Source organism: Protomyctophum bolini (genome assembly GCF_963924005.1).
Source record: "Protomyctophum bolini genome assembly, chromosome: 11".
Classification (NCBI taxonomy): Eukaryota; Metazoa; Chordata; class Actinopteri; order Myctophiformes; family Myctophidae; genus Protomyctophum; species Protomyctophum bolini.
The window spans coordinates 3,643,526-3,666,025 of record NC_137872.1 but is presented as its reverse complement, the minus strand read 5'-3'; the positions used below and the strand labels follow the sequence as shown (position 1 = coordinate 3,666,025).

At 44.8% G+C, this 22,500-nt stretch overlaps 1 protein-coding gene across 1 annotated transcript in view; it reads right to left on the bottom strand.

Annotated features, from left to right (window-relative positions):
• LOC308324416 (myosin-16-like) overlaps nucleotides 1–20,681 on the bottom strand; it is a gene marked incomplete at both ends in the record, with an annotated part of 33,446 nt that extends 12,765 nt beyond the window's left edge. Inside the window, 29 exons of the mRNA XM_080776462.1 lie at nucleotides 79–165; nucleotides 270–326; nucleotides 741–831; nucleotides 1,166–1,311; nucleotides 1,710–1,796; nucleotides 1,926–2,030; nucleotides 3,104–3,250; nucleotides 3,384–3,464; nucleotides 4,279–4,452; nucleotides 5,118–5,199; nucleotides 5,407–5,543; nucleotides 6,464–6,584; nucleotides 6,857–6,974; nucleotides 7,921–8,008; nucleotides 9,425–9,613; nucleotides 10,280–10,459; nucleotides 11,549–11,719; nucleotides 12,521–12,687; nucleotides 13,181–13,282; nucleotides 13,864–14,002; nucleotides 14,785–14,888; nucleotides 16,058–16,156; nucleotides 16,413–16,476; nucleotides 16,666–16,754; nucleotides 17,138–17,238; nucleotides 17,890–17,917; nucleotides 19,051–19,207; nucleotides 19,447–19,590; nucleotides 20,472–20,681. Coding sequence (XP_080632588.1) covers nucleotides 79–165; nucleotides 270–326; nucleotides 741–831; nucleotides 1,166–1,311; nucleotides 1,710–1,796; nucleotides 1,926–2,030; nucleotides 3,104–3,250; nucleotides 3,384–3,464; nucleotides 4,279–4,452; nucleotides 5,118–5,199; nucleotides 5,407–5,543; nucleotides 6,464–6,584; nucleotides 6,857–6,974; nucleotides 7,921–8,008; nucleotides 9,425–9,613; nucleotides 10,280–10,459; nucleotides 11,549–11,719; nucleotides 12,521–12,687; nucleotides 13,181–13,282; nucleotides 13,864–14,002; nucleotides 14,785–14,888; nucleotides 16,058–16,156; nucleotides 16,413–16,476; nucleotides 16,666–16,754; nucleotides 17,138–17,238; nucleotides 17,890–17,917; nucleotides 19,051–19,207; nucleotides 19,447–19,590; nucleotides 20,472–20,681 — 3,465 coding nt within the window. The remainder of the gene's footprint in view (nucleotides 1–78; nucleotides 166–269; nucleotides 327–740; nucleotides 832–1,165; nucleotides 1,312–1,709; nucleotides 1,797–1,925; nucleotides 2,031–3,103; nucleotides 3,251–3,383; nucleotides 3,465–4,278; nucleotides 4,453–5,117; nucleotides 5,200–5,406; nucleotides 5,544–6,463; nucleotides 6,585–6,856; nucleotides 6,975–7,920; nucleotides 8,009–9,424; nucleotides 9,614–10,279; nucleotides 10,460–11,548; nucleotides 11,720–12,520; nucleotides 12,688–13,180; nucleotides 13,283–13,863; nucleotides 14,003–14,784; nucleotides 14,889–16,057; nucleotides 16,157–16,412; nucleotides 16,477–16,665; nucleotides 16,755–17,137; nucleotides 17,239–17,889; nucleotides 17,918–19,050; nucleotides 19,208–19,446; nucleotides 19,591–20,471) is intronic.
• Between the last annotated feature and the right edge of the window lie 1,819 nt (nucleotides 20,682–22,500).

The window sequence follows — 22,500 nt, the reverse complement described above, 5'->3', positions numbered from 1 at the left end:
AAGTTATAGTGTTGATTTCGTCGACTAAAACTAAAGATGAAAAATGTTCGTCGACTTACCTTTTTTTGACAGACTCACCTGGGCAACAGTGGCTCCTCCCGCCTCCTCCAGCCTCTCACTGAGGTCCTCCAGGTCACGTGACAGCTCTATCCTCTGCTTTTCCACCTATCAGAGAACAGAAACAATTAAACCTATAATCTCCTATATAACTCACTGTGTCGACTATAAAACTAAGAGGAAAACTTCCCCCAGTAGGTGGCGCTGTGTACCTTAGCTCTCATGGCCCGCTCTGCCTCCAGCTCTTCTTCCAGCTCTTCAATGCGGCCCTGAAACATTAACCGTTGGATAACTTTGAGCAACGATTAATTTTTATTTATTTATTTCGATGTCGTCAGGTCTAAATGGTGATAATCTATATCGTTGTTATCATTATGTTCACCTGGTTTTGGTGTCAGCATCATGTCGTGCTTTAGCTATTGAAAAATAGCAGATCTACAAGCTCATAGCGCGCCACCGAGTGGCACGCTACGAGCTTGTAGGTCTGCTATTTTTGAAAAATCGAAGAGCGACTGACATAGAAGACATTTTTAGAATCTGATCTCAGGTCAGAATGGGTTCATTATTATGTTCACCTGGTGCTCTTTGAGCTGATCTCAGGTCAGAATGGGTTCATCTATATCGTTCACCTGGTGCTCTTTGAGCTGATCTCAGGTCAGAATGGGTTCATCTATATTGTTCACCTGGTGCTCTTTGAGCTTGCGGCTGAGCATGGAGCTGAGAGACTGCTCGTCCTCCAGCTTGGCGTTCATGTGGTTGATCTCAAAGTCTCTCCTGCAGGAACACACACACACCAGAGTGACACCATGTGCGTTATAGGTTTACAGGCTGTGTGCGTGTGTGTGTGTGCGTGTGTGTGTGTGTGTGTGCAGAAACGAATAGTTTTCATAATCCTCATGGGGGCCTGCCATGCCTGGTTTAGCCAGGGGAGGGCGGTGTTGGACAGTGTCTTGACTGTCTTCAGTGCGGTTGGGTGCAATTCCCTGAAAATCCTCATGGGGGCACTGGCCCTCCTCCGGGCCCCCACAGACTCTATGTCACTCTGTGTGTGTGTGTGTGCGTGTGTGTGTGTGTGTGCGTGTGTGTGTGTGCGCGTGTGTCCTCTCACTTCTTGATGACCTCCTCCAGGTCGACCTTGGCGTTCTCCATCTCGTTGAGGTTCTCGATGGTCATCTTCAGGTCTCCCTCCGTCTTCCTCCTGGCCTTCTCCACCTCCGCCCTCAGCCTCTTCTCCTGCTCCCAGCTGTCCTCCAGCTACGCACGCACACACGCACGCACGCACACGCGCACGCACACGCACGCACACAGGCACGCACACGCACGCACACAGGCACGCACGCAGGCAGGCAGGCACGCACGCACACACACAGGCACGCAGACACGCGTGTAATGTTATCGTGTAATGTTATCTTGAAGTTGAAACTAAAACTATGAAATGAAAAGTCCAAACACGGATGATGGGTTATGAAAAAAACACGGTGTCACCTTTTTCATCTTCAAATCTTCCATTCCTCAGCTTGTAGTCAGACAGACAGAACCTCAGCCATCACATTGACAGGTACAGTACGTGTACAGTAGGGGTGTGTGTGTGTGTGTGTGTGTGTGTGTGTGTGTGTGTGTGTGTGCAGGGGACAGTGGAAGGAACATCTCACCTCGTTGACGTGTGTGTTCAGCTTGCTGTTGGTCTTGGTCAGGTGGTTGACTTTGTCCTCCTCTGTTTGCAGATCATCCAGAGTTTTCTAACACAAGTAGGAGATATTTCAGCCCCAACAGTCTGCGTGCGTCTGTGCGTGCGTGTGTGTGTGAGCCTGTGTGTCTGCGTGCGTGTGTGCGTGCGTGCATGCATGCGTGCGTGCGTGTGTGCGTACCTGTTGCAGTTCCTCCAGTTCTCTCCTCTCTCTCTGCAGCCTGGAGATCAGGTCATCTCTCTGACTCAGTTCTCCTGTCAGGTTACGAACCTTAGAGTCCAGACTCTGAAGACCATTCAAAGATTTACTGTTAGATTCTATAAACGTTCGTCTCCTTCAGTCACCTAATTAAGCCTTGATGGACAGTGTTTTATTGATTGTCTGTTTTGAACATTTTTCCATAATATAAAGCAGTGGTGTGTCATGCTCGTATAGAACGCTATAGCCTGGCATGGATAGACCAATATCACTGCGTATATATTAGTCTGGAACGTCAGTGTGGAAGATTTATTTCCATGGGGCGGTTAGTGGTTACAAACAGATACCAACGTCCATTGAGTCGACGTTGGTATCTGTTTGTAAAATAACACTTTTTTTGTTGTTTTTCTTCTTTGTAATTATTTGTTTGGTCCAAAATATTTGTGTTTATTGTCATGATTTGTCACGACTCGAGTTGGCTTTGTCTGCGGCGTAACCGTCTTTAAATAAATACATTTTGAAATGTCTATGGGAAAAAATTCCCATAGACAGGAAATTTCCATTTCCTGGGCCTGGCGTCGTCATGAAAGGGGGCGGGACTGCGACGCTCTATAGTGGTACGTGACGTCGCAGGGGGTCCTTGAGGTGAAACGGTTTGGGAACCACTGAACCACTGAACCACTGAACCACTGCTCATACGTTAGGGCGGCTGTGGCTCAGGAGGTAGAGCAGGTCGTCCAATGATCACTGGAGTCGGTGGTTCGAATCCCGGCTCCTCCTCCTGTCCACATGTCAAAGTGTCCTTATTGGGCAAGACACTGAACCCTACACTGCCTCCAATGAGTCGGTCGGTGTGAGCTTGCCACCATTGGTGTGTGACTGTGGGAAGTGAGGACGCTGCAGGCGTCGACTGTTCGCCGCTTCACCTCCCAATGTATGAATGAATGAACCTTCACCTACCAAAGTATGAATCAATGAACCTTCACCTCCCAATGTATGAATGAATGAACCTTCACCTCCCAATGTATGAATGAATGAACCTTCACCTACCAAAGTATGAATCAATGAACCTTCACCTCCCAATGTATGAATGAATGAACCGTTGTAAAGCGCTTTGAGCACTTGGAAAAGCGCTATAAAAATGCAATTCATTATCATACCTGCTTCTCCTTCTCGTTCTTGGCCAGCGTGGTCTCCAGGGCCTCCAGGTCTCTCTTCATCTCCGTCAGCTCTCCCTCCAGCTGTCTCCTCTGGCCGTGCAGAGAAGCAGCGTTGCCCTCCTCTTCCTCCAGACGCTCACGCAGGTCCTAAACCCAGAGGTAGAGCATTAAAAAAAAAAACATTCTGGATGGCGGAAACCCCTATCGGGGCGACTGTGGCTCAGGAGGTAGAACAGGTCGTCCAATGATCCATGGGTCATTTATAGGCATAGAATAATACCTGCACCGACTCGTCCAGCTGTCCTTTCTGACGCATGAGTTGAGTGCAGCGTTCCTCTGCATCACCCAGGGTGTCCTGCTCCTGGAGAGGGAACACAAGCAGAGTGGGGTCCGGGGACCCCCAGGGGCCTTGAGAGGGAGTTCCAGGGGGTCCCCAGCTAAATGATAGTTAGTAACCAAATGGAACCTTATGGGTCTGTAACTCAGAGAGTGTACAATGTAAAATGTACATAAATGTAGATTTGTAGACTCTCTGAGTTAAATTAACATAGATTTTACAATATAAATTGGGGGTCTCAGAGATAGAAATGCCACTAAATGGGGGTCTGTAGGGGTAGACTAATGCATGTCAAACTGTGTGTACCACATTCAGAGGTGGTTTCAAATCCAATTCAAATCTGATTTCAGGAGATCTGTCTCAGCGTGAACGCAGTAACCCGATCTAAATTCCGGATTCCATGTGACTTCTTTGTGTTTAGACTCATTTAACCCATTTTGGGGCGGGAACCCCTTTTGGTGTCAGCATCATGCTATGCTTTAGCTATTGAAAAATCGCAGATCTACAAGCTCGTAGCGCGTGGCGCGCTACGAGCTTGTAGGTCTGCTATTTCAGAAAAATCGAAGAACGACTGACATAGAAACATAGCTTTTTCAGAAAACTGTCAGGATGTAGAAGACATTTTTAGAATCTGATCTCAGGTCAGATCTCAGGTCAGAAACAAATCGGATTCCAATCTGGAGGATGTGGCACAGATCGGATTCAGGCACGGATTCGGCTGCCAGTCTGAAGTTACACGCAGATCTGTGACCCGTCCGATCCGGTCACTTGCAAACGCAGCGCGTGAACGGCCGGATGTGACTAGACTGTATCATGTAGTCTAAAACTCAGGCCTTACTGCAGCGAGCGCCCGGGCCAGGTCGCTCCTCTCCTGCGACAGAGAGACGAACTTCTGCTCCAGATCTTTGATCTTTCCCTCCTGCTCCGTGTTCTTCTCCAGCGCCAGCCTGAGGTCCTCCTCCTTGGCCTTGAACGCGTCCTCCTGACGAGCCACCATCAGCAGCGGCTTCACCTGGAGGACGGGATGGAGATGAGGATGATGGTGATGGTGATGCAGAATTAGTCCAACTGGATATTATTCACACCTTCAGATGGGGGGAAAACGGAGCACAACATACATGACGAAGGACCTCAGAAATGACACACTGCACGTCCCCGGCTTACACCCTGATTATACTTAGTCGTGTGCCTGAAAATAGAGCTTAGATCTGCTGTTTTCAAAGCGCAGCACAACTGGTCTATACATACAGTACAGCTCCTGTGATGTTTCATAGGAGTTTCCCCCCATGTGCCAATGATGAATTAAGTAGAATATTGGCTCAAAGAGGTACAGACAGAGGTGTATGGTGAAATTGAGCAGGTGTGAGAGAGGGGAAGGAACAACTTGAGGATACAATTGGATGAGAGCTATACAGTATATGGGTAATATAAAAGGATATAGATTGTCCATAATTTCATACAGGTAGGTTGTTTTCGGGTGAGTGACTCGGTCGTCGTATGGCAAAGTATAAATTATAAATTTGTCTTGTGTCTTGCTGTGTGTGTGTGCGTGCGTGTGTGTGCGTGCGTGCGTGTGTGTGTGCGTGTGTGCGTGCGTGCGCGCGTGTGTGCGTGCGTGCGTGCGTGCGTGTGCGTGCGTGCGTGCGTGCGTGTGTGCGTGCGTGCGTGCGTGCGTACCTTATTGTAAAGTTTCCACCAGCCCCAGAAGCGTAGTTGAAGGAACTTCCTGACGTTGCGTTGGATGGCCATCAGTGCAATTCTGCAACACGCAAACACACACTTCAACATGCTATTAGCAACCACACGTTTGGCAACGCAACACAAAATATTAATATAATTTTACTTCTTTCTCTCCCTCCCTCTCTCTCTCTATCTCTCTCTCTCACTCTCTCACACACACACACACACACACACACACACACACACACACACACACACACACACACACACACACACACACACTGACCGTCTGTCCAGCATCTTCTTAAACTCCGCCCTCATCAGCGTTCCTCGGAGGCGGGCCTGCAACATGGTCATGATCTTAGCCAGACGTTCGTCACGCATGTCCTCCAGTTTGGCCAGGACGCCCGCACGGAAGAACACCTGGGGGAATAAAATATAGAGAGGTTTTTAACCAATTAGCTGCTCGTGGCGGAACGTTCTGTCAGAAGGAATCCAACCAGCAACTGCTTCTGGGCGTAATGTTCCGTCTGATTAGCTTTAGTATTGATATCAAACCTGGATCGTTGATTTCTTTTTTTTTTCCATTATTATTTTAGCTTGGCCTTTCCTTCTTTAGCGATCCTAGAACGGGTTGTGCAACAGCGGTCCCGTCCACCTCCCATTATTATACAGGCTGACTAAAAGCTGAATAACTCCTAATCTACGGAGCTCTCCATGGTTTGGATAAAACGTGCAATGTTCGGAGGTCTTTGCTGAATATCCGGTGGTCTAGATGGAAACATCGGCGCTTTCTAGAGCAAGGATGGCTTCATTTTAGCTCGCTAGCATTGATGCTCAGAGCAGCTCAGAGGTACCTTGGTGTGTCCGATACGATACTCCATCTGGTCACAGTCTATGGAGCCCAGGAGCAGCTCAGACGTACCTTGGTGTGTCCGATACGATACTCCATCTGGTCAAGGTCTATGGAGCCCAGGAGCAGCTCAGACGTACCTTAGTGTGTCCGATACGATACTCCATCTGGTCACGGTCTATGGAGCCCATATAGGAGCAGCTCAGACGTACCTTAGTGTGTCCGATACGATACTCCATCTGGTCAAGGTCTATGGAGCCCAGGAGCAGCTCAGAGGTACCTTGGTGTGTCCGATACGATACTCCATCTGGTCAAGGTCTATGGAGCCCAGGAGCAGCTCAGACGTACCTTAGTGTGTCCGATACGATACTCCATCTGGTCACAGTCTATGGAGCCCATATAGGAGCAGCTCAGATGTACCTTGGTGTGTCCGATACGATACTCCATCTGGTCACAGTCTATGGAGCCCATAGGAGCAGCTCAGACGTACCTTAGTGTGTCCGATACGATACTCCATCTGGTCGAGGTCTATGGAGCCCAGGAGCAGCTCAGAGGCCTTCTTGTTGTCAACGAATCCCTTGGGCATCACGTTGGGGTTCAGGATGTAGTACCTGGGAGAGAATTATGTTTACAAGATGTTTAGAGTGATTCATATACAGGGCTGGTCAGTGAACATAATGAATGAGAAGATATGTTTTGGGGTCTTTTCATGACGTTGTTGATAGCGAAACGGAGAGAGAGAGAGATGGGGAGATGGGGAGTCGGGCTACATTGGATCCTAGGTGCCCGGTACTGCTGGGCCTGCGGTCCGTGCCGAGATCAATTCCATACAAATCAATAGAAAACTATGTAAAAGTGCAGGGTAAACTTAAAGGAACCAGACCTTTGTTTGAATTCTGGGTACTGTAGTCTGTTGGGGAAACCCTTCCTGCAGATCCGAATGCCCTCCAACACACCGTTACAGGCCAGCTGGTGCAGGATCAGGTAGTTATCGGTCACACCTGCTTGGGCCAACCAACCAACACAGAGTCAGCCACACAAAACACTTTTACACAATGCACACTTTCATCACATAACCGTGCCCTGGGGAGGTAGAATGGTAACAAGACAACTCACCCCGTTTCTGTTTTCCTCACAGAATTTTCCCCAGTGAGGGGTTGGTGGGAGAGGCTGGACAGCAGACGGCTGGACTTTGAATTTCTCTAACTATAAACTTCCATGACAGCAGAACAGCCTAAGTACAAATATAATTTATGAAAAGCTACTACAGTGAAGTCGGTTCAAGGAAGTTGTTGTAGGATATGTGGGGATTATCTGACGAGGTACCATTTGAGTGGGCAAAACCTTACATATACTAAATAATACTAAATTGTTTATACAGGTCGATATAAGTAAAATAATATAGCCTTTCCATTCCAGTATATTTTTATATTTTTCCAAAAAGAATACAAACAGCCAATAGCATATATTATTACAAAGTTATTCCCCTCACTGGGGAAAATTCCGGGAGGAAAAACAGGCAAGCACCGGGGTGAGTTGTCCAGTATTAATTTTGGCTGCCAAATTAGAGTTATTCAAAAGCTCTTATTTTAAATATATATATATAGAAAGTGAAGTTTATCTTTCTAGCGTTGCAAACGGTGAAATTATAAATACTTGACGAGGGACAAATGCCAGACCGCTCTGAAACATGCAGTGGCTTCAGTTCCAATCAGAGGTTTTTTTTGGCAGCAAATATGTCTTGACTAGTTTTCATTTAGTTTTAGTCACCCGGAATGTTTTAGTGTTCTAGTTTTAGTCGACTAAATATAAGATTTTAGTCGACTAAATCTACAGGTGATTCAGTCGACTTGATGCCGTCGTAGTGGCTTATTTTTACACTTTTTCTTTTACTTATACTGGATCTCTTGTCCACTATACGACAAGATAGTTTTAATTTTAACTGACCTGACTGCTTGAACTCGTTGGGCACAATGCAGCGGACGAAGTGAGGCGCGGTGCTTCGCAAGGTGCTCATCAACTTGTTCAGCTGCTCCTGTTGTGGCAAGAAAATGGGCATGAATACAAACATGGCAACCTGTGAGTTCATGGGTCCCTATTGTACTGTATGTGAACATACAACTCTGTCCGTACCATAGACTGTAAAGGTCTGTACACTAGGGCTTTAACCCATTCTGACCTGAGATCAGATTCATACGAGGTTTCCACTGGACTACACACTGGTCTGATGAACCCATTCTGACCTGAGATCAGATTAAAAAAATGTCAGTCGTTCTTCGATTTTTCAAAAATAGCAGACCTACAAGCTCGTAGCGCGCCACTCGGTGGCGCGCTATGAGCTTGTAGATCTGCTATTTTTCAATAGCTAAAGCATAACATGATGCTAACACCAAAACGGGTTCCCGGTCAGAATGGGTTAAGTACCATTCAGGGTTATAACTAAGCATTAAGATCATGAAAATGTGGCGCAAAACTTTGAATACATATTCTTTCAGAACGAACGTAACTTTGCTTCATGGGGGTTGTTCTCTGGAACAACATATTTTCAGATGGGGGTCAGAGGCCAATTACATATAATTTTTGGGGTCCTTGACATACAGTAACATATTAAGCACCACTGACATAGAAACATGTTTTTTACATAGAATTTAGATTGACCTTTTCTTTTTTTGACGTCAGGCCTAAATGGGTTAAGAAACTAGTCAACTAGTGAATCCACTAGTTGACCTCGTTGATACTAATTGACTGTTGCTAAGATTTTTTTTATTTTTTTCCCCCCTCCTGTTTTTGTAGGCCTCGATCAGGTAGACTAGTCAAAAGCACTAGAAGTGAAAGCCCTAACTTTGTTTATTGTAGGTCGCAGTTTACTATGAAAACCTGCAAAACATGTCTGTTACACCTATCCGTCAGTCCGTCAGTCACGCCTCGTGACACACTAAATATATTCCATTATGTATGTATTCCATTATCTGACCTCATCAAACCCTTTACACTCAAGACACACTGTTGATCTGACAGACAGCACTAGAATGGCATTTTATGTAGTCATAGCACTTTCGAGTATACGCATGTTTCATGACTACTACTTTTTTATGTATGTGATGTATTGCCATGCTTTCTGTTCTTGCTTAACGTGAGTCCCTCTGGATTAAGAGCGTCTGCTAAATGTGTAATAATTGTAAACTGTAAACGGTACCCTGTAGAAGTGGGACACGGTCTGGAAGGAGGAGCCTTTCTTCTGTTAGGGTAAATGTGTAATAATTGTAAACTGTAAAGTGTACCCTGTAGAAGTGGGACACGGTCTGGAAGGAGGAGCCTTTCTTCTGTTAGGGTAAATGTGTAATAACTGTAAAGTGTAAAGTGTACCCTGTAGAAGTGGGACACGGTCTGGAAGGAGGAGCCTTTCTTCTGTTAGGGTAAATGTGTAATAACTGTAAAGTGTAAACGGTACCCTGTAGAAGTGGGACACGGTCTGGAAGGAGGAGCCTTTCTTCTGTTTCTTGGCCCCTCCGGCCGCGGCCTCCTCCTCATGGAACAGCTGGTTCAACAGAGACATGGAGGACTTCTGGAACAGGCCCGTCACCGTGTCGTTCAGAGGGTCCTTGTTCTTCTCCAGCCAGTGAGTGATGTTGTAGCCCACCTATAGATGGATAGCAGTGGTGGGAAAAGTTCTCAAAAGTACCAATACTATATTGAGCTTGACCCAAAAACTGTTTCTATTAGGTCTTTACCCACCTGGCCATAAAATTCAGAGTAGCGAACAAAGATTTCTGGATTTATGTTTACTACAAGCCAAAAGGGCTATATTAGCCTTATCGTGGAAAAAGATATGCAAACCCAGTATTGCTCAGTGGTTTAGGGAGTTATCATTGTGTCTTCCTCTGGAAAGAATCACTTATACTTTGAAGAATAAACAGAAGATGTTTGATAAGATGTGGGGAAGGTTTATCCAATATATTACGGTTAATGATTTATCTTATTTAATGGTGGAAACTGAAATTGTCTAATTGTATTCTCTGCAGCTGTTTGGTCTTGTGGCCATAAGGACTCTGTTGTTGTTACCATTCTGTGCCATTATTTTATTATACTGTACTTATATATGTATGTACTGTATGTTATTGTTTTGTTTTTCATTTTAAGTAATTGTATTGTATTGTCTGTATTATGTATTGTTTTGTTGTATTGTCTGTTTGTAAAAAAAAAGAAAAGTTCAATAAATATATTGTAAAAAAAAAGTACCAATACTGCAATCTAGAACTACTTTGTTACAAGTAAAAGTCGTATTTGCAGGTACAGGTATACTCACAGTGCCAGCGTAGTGGACCAGCTCGAAGGTGGCCTCCGGGCCCTTCTTCCCCCCGGTTCTGGGCTTGAGGAAGCAGCTGGACTTGCCCAGGTGGTTGTCATAGAGAGCTGCCTTGAAGGTGCAGTCTGTGGCCTTGGGGAAAACACACTGCTCCTCCAGGATGGAGAACAGGCCCATGGGCTGGACGGAACACATGGGACGGAACACATGGGAGAAGGAAGGAAGGAGTTTTCTTTTTAGAATGTATAATGTTATGTTATATTGGTATTTAATTGTCTATATAATTAAAATAGACAATTTTTGATATGTATGATATGGATGTATGTGTGTAAGTATACGGGTGTACATATGTTTATATGTTTACTTTATATGTATACTCGTATTATGTATTACTCTTGAAGAGCAGCTTAACTGGCACAGAATCCAGCGAGTAATTTCAGTTACAGAGGGGTGGGAGTTTATACGTTTTTACTTCTTCTCATTCCTTTTCGGATATGCTTAGATTTATTTATTTTTTTCTTTTTCCTTTTATTTCTTCTTGCTATTTTTTAACAATTTATTTTAATTGTTTTTCCTTGTGAAATGCAAGGAATTGTTTCTGTTTTATTGGCATATTCGAAATAAACATGACAGACAAACAAAAACGTTTTAAAAAATCAATGTAACTTTTTTCCACTTGTTGAAATGGTCAGCTAAAAGAATCTGGGTGCATGGGTCGGGTCGTGGATGCAGTGTTGCTTTTGGGCAGCAAATTTAGATTTTTAGTTTTAGTCATACAGTCTCTTGAATAGTTTTCATTTAGTTTCAGTCACATTTTAGTCACCTGGAATGTTTTAGTGTTAGTCTAGTTTTAGTCGACTAAATATCATAAGATTTTAGTTGATTAAATGTACAGTTGATTTAGTCGAACAAAATGTATTTTGGCGGGCCTTGATGCCATCGTAATGACTATTATGTGGTACCTCCAGCAGGTCGATGCAGGCCTGGAGGTCAAGGGTTAGGGTTAGATGGATGGATGGATGGATGGAGGGATGGATGGAGGAATGGAGGGATGGATGGATGGAGGAATGGATGGAGGGATGGATGCGGTACCTTCTCCAGCAGGTCGATGCAGGCCTGGAGGTCCAGGGTTAGGGTTAGATGGATGGATGGATGGATGGAGGGATGGATGGAGGAATGGAGGGATGGATGGATGGATGGATGGAGGGATGGATGGAGGAATGGAGGGATGGATGGATGGAGGAATGGATGGAGGGATGGATGCGGTACCTTCTCCAGCAGGTCGATGCAGGCCTGGAGGTCCAGGCCGAAGTCGATGAAGGTCCAGTCGATGCCCTCCTTCTTGTACTCCTCCTGCTCCAGGACGAACATGTGGTGGTTGAAGAACTGCTGCATCTTCTCGTTGGTGAAGTTGATGCACAGCTGCTCGAAGCTGTTGAACTACAAAACCACAGGTCAAGGAAGAGGTTCAGAGGTCACTCTGTTGAACTACAAACCACAGGTCAAGGAAGAGGTTCAGAGGTCACTCTGTTGAACTACAAACCACAGGTCAAGGAAGAGGTCAGAGGTTACTCTCGAGTCTTCGCAGATTGTTTAGTTTAGTTTAGTTTACATACCACAATTATTTTTCAAATAAGCATATAGGCAGAAGCTCAAAGCTTATTAATCGTTAGTACATTTCCGTTTAACATTTACAACCGTTCATATTGCATGAACCCACAAAAATGCAATGTTTATAAATTCAAGGCTGCTTACATTGTTCGTTATAAAATAACACTTTTTACATCATAGATTTAATTATTAAGAACAAAGTCTTACATACATACAGTACATCAAATTATTGTTTTATAATTCCCTTAGTTAACACACCTAGTGCTGTCCTTTTAACCAAATTAACAAGCCTTCCATCAGACAATAGTCACAGACCTATCAGGCCATCTACTCAATTACCTCAAAGATCTCGAACCCAGCGATGTCCAGAACTCCTATGAAGTACTGGACTCATCCCTCCTCTCCCCTATCCATCCTTTTACATGATAATTATTACCTCAAAGATCTCGAACCCAGCGATGTCCAGAACTCCTATGAAGTACTGGACTCATCCCTCCTCTCCCCTATCCATCCTTTTACATGATAATTATTACCTCAAAGATCTCGAACCCAGCGATGTCCAGAACTCCTATGAAGTACTGGACTCATCCCTCCTCTCCCCTATCCATCCTTTTACATGATAATTATTACCTCAAAGATCTCGAACCCAGCGATGTCCAGAACTCCTATGAAGTACTGGCGCTGCATCTTGGTGTCCAGGGTCCTGTTGATGCGAGCGACCATCCACTTGAACATCCGGTCGTAGACCGCTTTGGCCAGAGCGCCGATGGAGTACACACACTGGTCCTGGTTCTGACCTGTATGAACAGAACAACGTTACACACACTGGTCCTGGTTCTGACCTGTATGGACAGAACAACGTTACACACACTGGGCCTGGTTCTGACCTGTGGACAGACAAAACCACTTTAACCCATTTTGACCTGGGAACGATTCTGCAAAATGTCTCCTCTAAATCCTGACTGTATTCTTGAAAAAGCTATGTTTTTTTTCTATGTCAGTCGTTCTCAAACACTTTCATGTCACTTTTCACGAGTGAATAGCAGATCTACAAGCTCATAGCGTGCCACCGAGTGGCGCGCTACGAGCTTGTAGGTCTGCTATTTTTCAATAGCTAAAAAGCATAACATAATGCTAACACCAAAAAGGGGTTCCCGCCCCAAAATGGGTTAAAAATCGAACATTCGAGTCACACAATTGATGCGGTGGTGGCGGTGTGGGATCACCCTGCCCCTCGAAAAAATTATAATACAAGATAAATAATAATCATTTAAAAAATGTTAATAATACCTTTGGTCACAAACTCGTTGCCGACCTTGACCCGGGGTCGGGTGATGCCTTTCTGCAGCTCTCCAGAGTTGATGGCCATGAGGTGGGCCACCTTGTCCGCCACTAGAGGGAGACAGAAGTGAGTGGTACTGTACTGTACTGTACTGTACTGTACTGTACTGTACTGTACTGCACTGCACTGCACTGCAATGTACTGTACTGTACTGTACTGTACTGTGCTGTACTGTACTGTACTGTACTGTACTGTACTGTACTGTACTGTACTGTACTGTACATGCCCTCCTCCCTGGCCTGTGTGTGTGTGTGTGTGTCTGTGTCTGTGCAACAGTGACACTTGGTGGTGAACAAACGCTATAACGCTATTTTCGTGCTCGGACAGACCAATGGACCCAGGGACAGACCCAGGGACCCAGGGACAGACCCATGGACTTAGGGACAGACCCAGGGACAGACCCATGGACTTAGGGACAGACCCAGGGACAGACCCAGACCCAGGGACCCTGCAGGGACAGACCCAGGGACACACATAGCTGTCTATAGGAGTGGTTGCACCACTCAAAAGGACAAAGGATACACAATCAAGTGAGGAAGATCAGAGCAGTGGGGGGGGGAGAGAGAGGGAGAGAGAGAGAGAGAGATAGAGAGAGAGAGAGAGAGAGAGAGAGAGAGAGAGAACAGTGTACCCTCAGTTGAGTCCACGTCAGCCTGCTCCTCTCTGGGTTTCTGTTTGAACTTCATGTTTCCAAAGTGCATGATGCCTCCGGTCAACTTGTAGATGCTCATCTTCTCCTCGGAGGTGAAGCCCAGCACATCAAAGGCTTCCTACACACGCGCACGCGCACACGCACATGCACACACACACACACACACACACACACACACACACACACACACACACACACACACACACACACAAAAAAATATACACAATATTTGAAGCAACCACTTCAAATAATATAAGCACGATTTAAAAAAAGCTAAATGTATGTGGGCGTAACTATAAGTATAAGGCATATACCGGTAAGCCAAATATGTATTTTCTGTTTATCATTGATATATAAGAAGCACAGCACTATATAGAGAATCAGTTTTTCCCATTGCTATTGTTTATTGTTTTATTCTGTTCTTTTTTCCCTTTTATTATTTGAATCATTAAAGGTAGAGTAAGTGGTTTCACTCAAAAAACCTTAGGTTTCGTTTTTGGCTGTGGGACCTAAGCCTTCGTCCAATCAGGATAGAGAGTCAAAAACGAAACCTAAGGTTTTTTGACCCCCAGGGGTTAACTGGGGACAGGGAGGAATTCCTTATATGGTCAGCACACTCTATAGTAGAGAGGATTATCACAACAAAACAAAAAAATAAGTGATATTTGAATTAAGTGAAATCACTGAATATACCTTTAATAAGGTGGGCATATTAAGCTTCGGCCCTCATTCTGAATGTTCAACTGTAATGTAAATGACTGAGATAAATAAACTAAGTAACTAACTAACATCATAATAAAAGCGGATACAATCTTCCACATAAACACAAACATAGAGCAATGTCTCCACCTTGTGGCTCCTTTTCAGAATGCGTCCTAATATTATAATAAATACACTCACATCTGTGAGCAGCAGCTCCTCTCCGTCGTCCATGTTCTCCACCACGGTGACTCCCTGACACACCCACTCATACCGCGACGGGTCCTGGATCAGGAGCAGCGCCTCTAAGGAGATAAAACACGGAGTTAAAACACACCCACTCATACCCCGAGGGGTCCTGGATCAGGAGCAGCGCCTCTAAGGAGATAAAACACGGAGTTAAAACACACCCACTCATACCGCGACGGGTCCCCGATCAGCAGCAGCGCCTCTAAGGAGATAAAACACGGAGTTAAAACACACCCACTCATACCGCCACGGGTCCTGGATCAGGAGCAGCGCCTCTAAGGAGATGCAACCATTGACACCATTAACACCATGAACAATAAAACTTAAAAGCCACTAAAAGCTCCGGGCAGTGAATCTTACGCAGTTGGTAGAGAATATAAGACCATTGTCCAGTCAGTTGGTAGGGAATAAGACCATTGTCCAGTCAGTTGGTAGGGAATAAGACCATTGTCCAGTCAGTTGGTAGGGAATAAGACCATTGTCCAGTCAGTCAGGGCAACAACATTTGATGGTGTTTTTATTTTGCTTCTCCAGACAGACAGTACACAAGATGTCATCATGTCACAGTGCTCTCCCTAACCTGCTGGTATAAAACCATGGACCTTCCCAGTGCTCACTGACTACCTGTGTGCTCACTTAATTAAATAGCCTCAGCTGTGCCCCCAGAACTGCCCATCACCTTCAAAACAAAAGCATTCGCTGCAACAGAAATAATGGCTGTAAACAAACCAGTTAAGCAAAGCAAATTAAACAAAAAATAAGAAATGCATTATAACAGAAATACTGAAATAGCAAATTACTGAATATAGCTCCCACAGACATTATAGCACTGTTGTTGTTTTTGACAGCCCAAATTTGGATTTGTTTTAGTTTTTAGTTAAAGTCTTTTAAATGGTTTTAATTTAGTTTTTTAGTCACCTGGAATGTTTTAGTGTTAGTCTAGTTTTAGTCGACTAAATAAATATCATAAGTTTTTAGTCGACTGAATCTACAGGTGATTTAGTCACGGGCCTTGAATTGTATGCCGTCGTAATCACTTGCTGAAAATAGCCAATCGACGCGTTGTGAGCTCGTAGATCTGCTATTTTCAGCATGCAACCAAGTGTAAAATGCCTTATACTGGATCTCACGTCCACTAGTCCCTTCCTAGTCTTAGTTTTAGGCGACGAACATTTTTCGTCTTAGTTTTAGCCGACGAATTCAACACTGACGTCCATTTTTATACCTAACAGTTGTGGTTTCTTCCCAGATAGAAGCTGGTAGAAGATGTGGTATCCTCTCTCGGCAGGCTGCTGGGAGATCACTCTGGACTTCTCCAGCAGATCTGACACACACACACACACGCACACACGCACACACACACACACACACACACACACACACACACACACACACACACACACACACACACACACACACACAGAGACCAGTGTTGCCATATTATTTTGTGAGAGAAATAAGCAACCTGCAGTTTTTCACGAAACGTGGATTAACTAATCCAGGATTTAGGCCAAAACCAGGCTTTTTCAATCCTTATAACGTTGTAATAAAAAGAATAAAGCCAGTATAAGCCCACTCACAGCTCTCAATGTCAGCACCGGCTAGCTTCGCTGTCGGCCCAAAGTGGATGCGGATAAACTTTCCCTGGAATCCAGAAAGACACAAAAAACACAGGAATTGTATTTGTTGAGAATTAAGCGTTTGTATTGAATGTCATATTCTTGCATGCCATTCACTGTGATGCATCAAATATGCGAAGATTGTGTGTGTGTAGTGTGTGTGTGTGTACTGTGTTGTGTGTGTGTGTGTGTGTGTGTGTGTGTCCGTCCTTACAAAACGTGACGAGTTGTTGTTCCTGGTGGTCTTGGCGTTGCCAAAGGCCTCGAGGACTGGGTTGGCTTGGATGATCTGGTCTTCTAGACCTAGAGAACCCTGTAGAACACACCAGGGTTTCAGTGATTTCACTTAATTCAAATATCACTTATTTTTTTGTTTTGTTGTGACAATCCTCTCTACTATAGAGTGTGTTGACCATATAAGGAGTTCCTCCCTGTCCCCAGTTAACCCCTGGGGGGGGGGGGGGGGTCAAAAAACCTTAGGTTTCGTTTTTGGCTCTCTATCCTGATTGGATGAAAGGCTTTGGGTCCCAAGGCAAAAACGAAACCTAAGGTTTTTTGAGTGAAATCACTGAATATACCTTTAAGACAACAAAAAGGATAGCAAACTATTTCACGTGCACGCATGTGCACACACGCACACGCGCACGCACACACACACACAAGCACACGCACACACACTGAAACACTTGCCTTGGAGTCCGACACTTTGTTCCCGGTTGCTCCAACGTTGGCAAAATACTGGATAACTTTTTTAGTGTTCTCAGTTTTCCCGGCACCAGATTCTCCACTGTGGGGGGGGGGGGGGGGAGGGCATTAGAAGTGTGTTAAAAATGCATCGTCGACATGATTGGCTTCATAGAAAAAAGCCACCTGACTTACATGGCGGAACATTTTGAAATATTATTGATCCCTGATGAGGAGGAAGAAACTTGGTTTAATTTCATACATTATACTCATAAATATGAATGAGGCAGGTTAAGATCAGAGTTAAAGTCTGATCTTAAAGGTAGGGTAAGTGATTATTATTATTATTTTTAAACAAAAATAAGTTAAAAGGTTAAAGTCTCCTGCAGTCGATCTCTCCAGCTCGTTAACAGATAAGATAATACATTTTCAGGTGTTTTGCCAATTTCAAGCCAATCAGGAGAGAGTATACTCATTCTGCTTTCTCCTATGTGTCCCGTGTGAGTTCTCTCTCCTGATTGGATGAAATTGGTATTTTGACCCAAAAATGCCTTTTCTGTTCATTAAAGAGCGAGAGAGACTCCTGAAAAACAACTCCATATACTCTAGAATATAGAGCTATTTATTTGAGAATTATTGTATCAAATAAATGTCACTTATCCTACCTTTAGGCCAGGCTTAGGTCGTAACAGATGCTAAAGTCCAAGTCAAAAGGTTCTTTGTGCCTGATGGAACAACAGAGCATTTCACTTACGTGATCAGCATAGACTGGTTTTCATGCTCTGTGGTGACGAATCCCAGGAAGGAGAGAGAGAGAGAGAGAGAGAGAGAGAGAGAGGAGGGGGCATTAACCCATTTAGACCTGATGACGATTCTACAAAATATGTCTTATGAAAAACCTGTGTTTCTATGTCAGTGGTGCTCAACCTTTTTCATGTCAAGGACCCCCCCATCTGAAAATATGTTGTTCCAGGCTAGGGACCCCCACCACCAGAAGCAAAGATTTGACTTAAGAACGTTCGCTCTGAAAGAATATACAATATTCCAGATTTGCACCACAATTTCAGGATTTCTTTCAAAAAATAGCAGAGTGCCGCACTACGAGCTTGTAGATCTGCTATTTTTCAACAGCTATAAAGCATAACATAATGCTTTAAAAACACCCCAAAAGGGGGTTCCCCCGTCCAGAACGAGTTAAAAGGACAGATGGATAATTACTGAATGATTTCCTCTTGGGCCGATGTTGACGCTTCCTATCCTCACTCAGCAAAAGGCCTGTCGTAGCGATGCTATATAGCGCGCAGACAGGGGCGATGCTAAAGCGCGCAGACAGTGTGATGCTATAGCGCGCAGACAGTGCGATGCTATAGCGCGCAGACAGGCTATAGACAGCTGTGATCCCTCCCTCGAGACCACATAACGACTTTCCAAAGTATTTTCCTCTCCCTGGACAAATCACCGCGCAGCATGCAGCCCAATAATAATTCCCCAAACATGCACCGCCTCACCCATACAGCCATCAGCTCTGCCAATGACATGTTTATCTTCAACAACCTCCTCCTCAACAACCTCAAACCTCCCTGGTGTGTTTCTCTGTCGTCCATCCATCCAGAACCATGATGGTGTTGTCTGGCCCCCGTGAACTCCTTTACAAGAAGCCCAAATGTTCAACAGCCTTGTCTCTCAATCACTTCTGACCTGAGATCAGATTCATACAAGGTTTCCACTGGACACACACTGGTCTGATTAACCCATTCTGACCTGAGATCAGATTCTAAAAATGTCAGTCGCTCTTCGATTTTTTCAAAAATAGCAGATCTACTTGTAGATCTGCTATTTTTCAATAGCTAAAGCACGACATGATGGTGACACCAAAATGGGTTCCCGTTCAGAATGGGTTATAATGAAATCTCACCCATCATCATGTCGTGGTAGGCGTTGTCAGAGACGGAGAACAGGTGAGGAGGAACCTCGTTGCGTTTCCGGCCCTTGTAGATCTGGGCCACCTTGGCGCCGTAGATGGGAAGCCACTTGTACGGGTTGATGGTCACGCAGAACAGGCCCGAGTAGGTCTGGGTGTTGGAGGAGACAACAGACCATGTACCATGTATTCATTTACTTGTATTGATCCTAAAAACAATTTAATATATAGGTCTAGTTTTTGCTCGGGGACCTTACATAGATCCTCATGTTAGCGTAGCGGCTGATATTAGTCGTGTGTGGTCCTTCGGGGACCTTACATAGATCGTCATGTTAGCGTATAGCGGTTAGCGGCTGATATTAGTGGTGTGTGGTGCTTTGGGGACCTTACATAGATCCTCATGTTAGCGTAGCGGCTGCGCAGGTTTTCCAGAACGCTGGCCTCGTTGAGGAAGGTGAGGTTGGCCATGTCACTGGCTTGGTAGAACTTAGGAGGGTTCATCGGCTGAATGTCGTCCTTCTTCAGCGTAACGGTCTGTAGAGGCAGAGAATGAGATGCGGTTATTAAAAACCCTGAACCAGGGGGGCAGTCAGACAGATATTTTGTGAAGCCACTGAGGAAATCGGGATTTCCTGAAAGTTCATATAATGGCCTGTTGTGGCGCTGTCATTGGGCCCAAAATAACCCATAGCCCCATAGAAGTCCATGTATTTGGGCCCAACTTCACCTAGACTGTATTACCTTAATAAACATGGTCATGAATACTTTCTGCTTCCAGTCACTAGTTTAAAGTCTCATTTCTAATGTCATAATATTCTTTTTGGAAAATTATTGTCCCATTTATTAAAAGAATGACCATAAAGTCGCGTATGTTCTGAGGGGCGTGGCTACCGTTACAGTCTATGATCGGGATTCCCCACCCACTCGAGTCAAAATAAAAACCAACGGAGAAGAAGGGGGGAAGTCCCGCCTCGTTGTCTGGGCCAGCCAATGGGCCAGCTGGGCCAAAACGGATCTAGAAAGATGGCTTACAATTACAATACAAGGACTGACAGGCTTCATTTTACGTTCATGTTAGACCCGGAGAACGCTTTGTCCATATTTTTTACAGTCTATGCCCTGAACGCACTGGGTGTGCTCTCTTGTCGTTCGTTTATTCAGTGAACTCGGTGTGTTGTCGTGCGACCCTACCCTGAAGCTGGGGTCGTCCACTGAGCGACCCTAACCCTGAAGCTGGGGTTGTCCGGTGTGATTCATGTGAATGCGTCACAGCTGTGGTCGTTCGTAAATACACTGAACGCAATCTGTGACGTCACCGCCCACCACACTCAACCAACTGACCACATTCCCGGTGCGCATTTCCGAACGCACCCCATGTGTGCACGCCCCTGATCACAACGTTATATAAATCGTACCGTGTTCTTGCAGGTCCTGACGGTGACTTTGTCCCCGCCGTCCTCCTCGGACTGAACCTCGGCGGCGATGAAGGCCGTCTTCTCGTCTTTGATCCAGCAGGAGCGCTTGATGTCGTACGGCTTGCTCACGGCCTCCAGGCGCTCCTTCTCCGGCGGGGCCAGGAACGGCATGGGGTCCACGTCGTCCCCACACTCTCCTTTGTACGGCATGGCGGCTTGGCTGGCGGCGGCTGCGAGTCTGCGACCGTCACACAGTTTTAGTCATTATACTTTATTTGTTTATTTGGACAGGACAAAGCATATTAATGGACGTCACATGGACGTAAAGTAAATACACCGGATATACTGTAGCACAGTTGCTAATTTTCATCCGCAGTCCTCACAGGAAACACAAAACGGAAAAACAAGACAGTCAAACAGTGGAATACATTTACATGACATTACATTATAGGGAACACACAGCATAAAAAATAAATACACCTAAAATAATCATAAATGGTTGCAGCTTTGGTTTACAAGCAACCATTTTTTCAGATTGTATTTAAAAGAGGGAAATGTAAACACAGTCCCTTATACGCAGAGGAAGGCCATTCCATGCTACACAACCCTGTACTGAGAGGACATTTTGGCCCAATGTTGTTTGCCGGTGCGGCACTTCAGAGTCTCCTCGAGTTGTTGCTCTGTCTGGATTATAGTCAATTGAATAGTTTTCATTTAAGTTTCAGTCACATTTTAGACAGTCACACATGGAATGTTTTTGTAGTCTAGTTCTAGTCGACTAAATATCATATGATTTTAGTCGAATAAATCTACAGTTGATTTAGAGAGACGAACTAAATGTGTTTTGGCGGGCCTCGATGCCGTCGTAATGACTGTTTTTATACTTGCTGAAAATATCTGATCTACAAGCCCACAACGCGTCGCATCATGAGCACGACGCGTTGTGAGCTTGTAGATCATCTATTTTCAGCATGCAACTAATTGTGAAATGACTTATACTGGATCTCTTGTCCAGTCCTAACATTTTAGTCTAGAAATTGTCAGTATATTTAGTCTTAGCTTTAGTCATCATCATAGCTTAGTTTTCATTTAGTTTTTGTTGGTGGAAAAAGGTAGTCGACGAACATTTTTCGTCTTAGTTTTAGTCGACGAAATCAACACTGACGTGCACTCACCCACTGGTCAGTGTGTAGAGAGAGGCTGGTCACCCACTGGTCAGGCTGGTCACCCACTGGTCAGGCTGGTCACCCACTGGTCAGGCTGGTCACCCACTGGTCAGGCTGGTCACCCACTGGTCAGTGTGTAGAGAAGAGAGGCTGCAAGACAGAGAAACAAATGGAGAGGACATTGTGAGTGGAAACACAGCGCGGTAGGAATCCTGTATAGATCTAGGAAACCAAGGGGTAAAATAGGTTTTGAATCCATTCCCTTTGATAGGTCCGGGTCTTCATTTTTGAAAAAGTGTAAGAGTATACGTTTAAACATGCAGTAATCCTGGTCTCTAAAAACTGCCTCCCCCTGGCCAGCCGGGGCGCCTGATGGAGGGGAAAAGGAACTGGTTGGAATAACGTGTTCCTTTCCACGCGCTATACGTCCAACCAGGGAAACTCCCCCCTGTCAGGTGTAAAGGAGCGACTTGGACACTCAGGCATGAAGGAAGCATGAGTTCAAGTCCGTTGCTCTCCCCAGGTTGGCGGAGGGTGTGTAGAGCCCAGGATCACATTAGATAATTGACACAGGGGTGAAAAATGGGTTACAAAAATGTGGGATAAATAAAATTATTAAAAATAAAAAAATAAAATAGAAAAAAAAGAGTACCTTTATAATTACTGTTAGTTTAATCATCATAACAACATATAAATCCTAATGCAGTTAGGTTGCAAATGGACGCTGAGGAACAGAGGACACGCACATATACAGTAGTACAGATAATTACTGCCGTTACAATACAGAGGAGAAGTAATCGGTGCTGAATGGAGCAAAAATGTTAAGATCTACAACAAAGCAACAACAAATTCACAAGTAAATT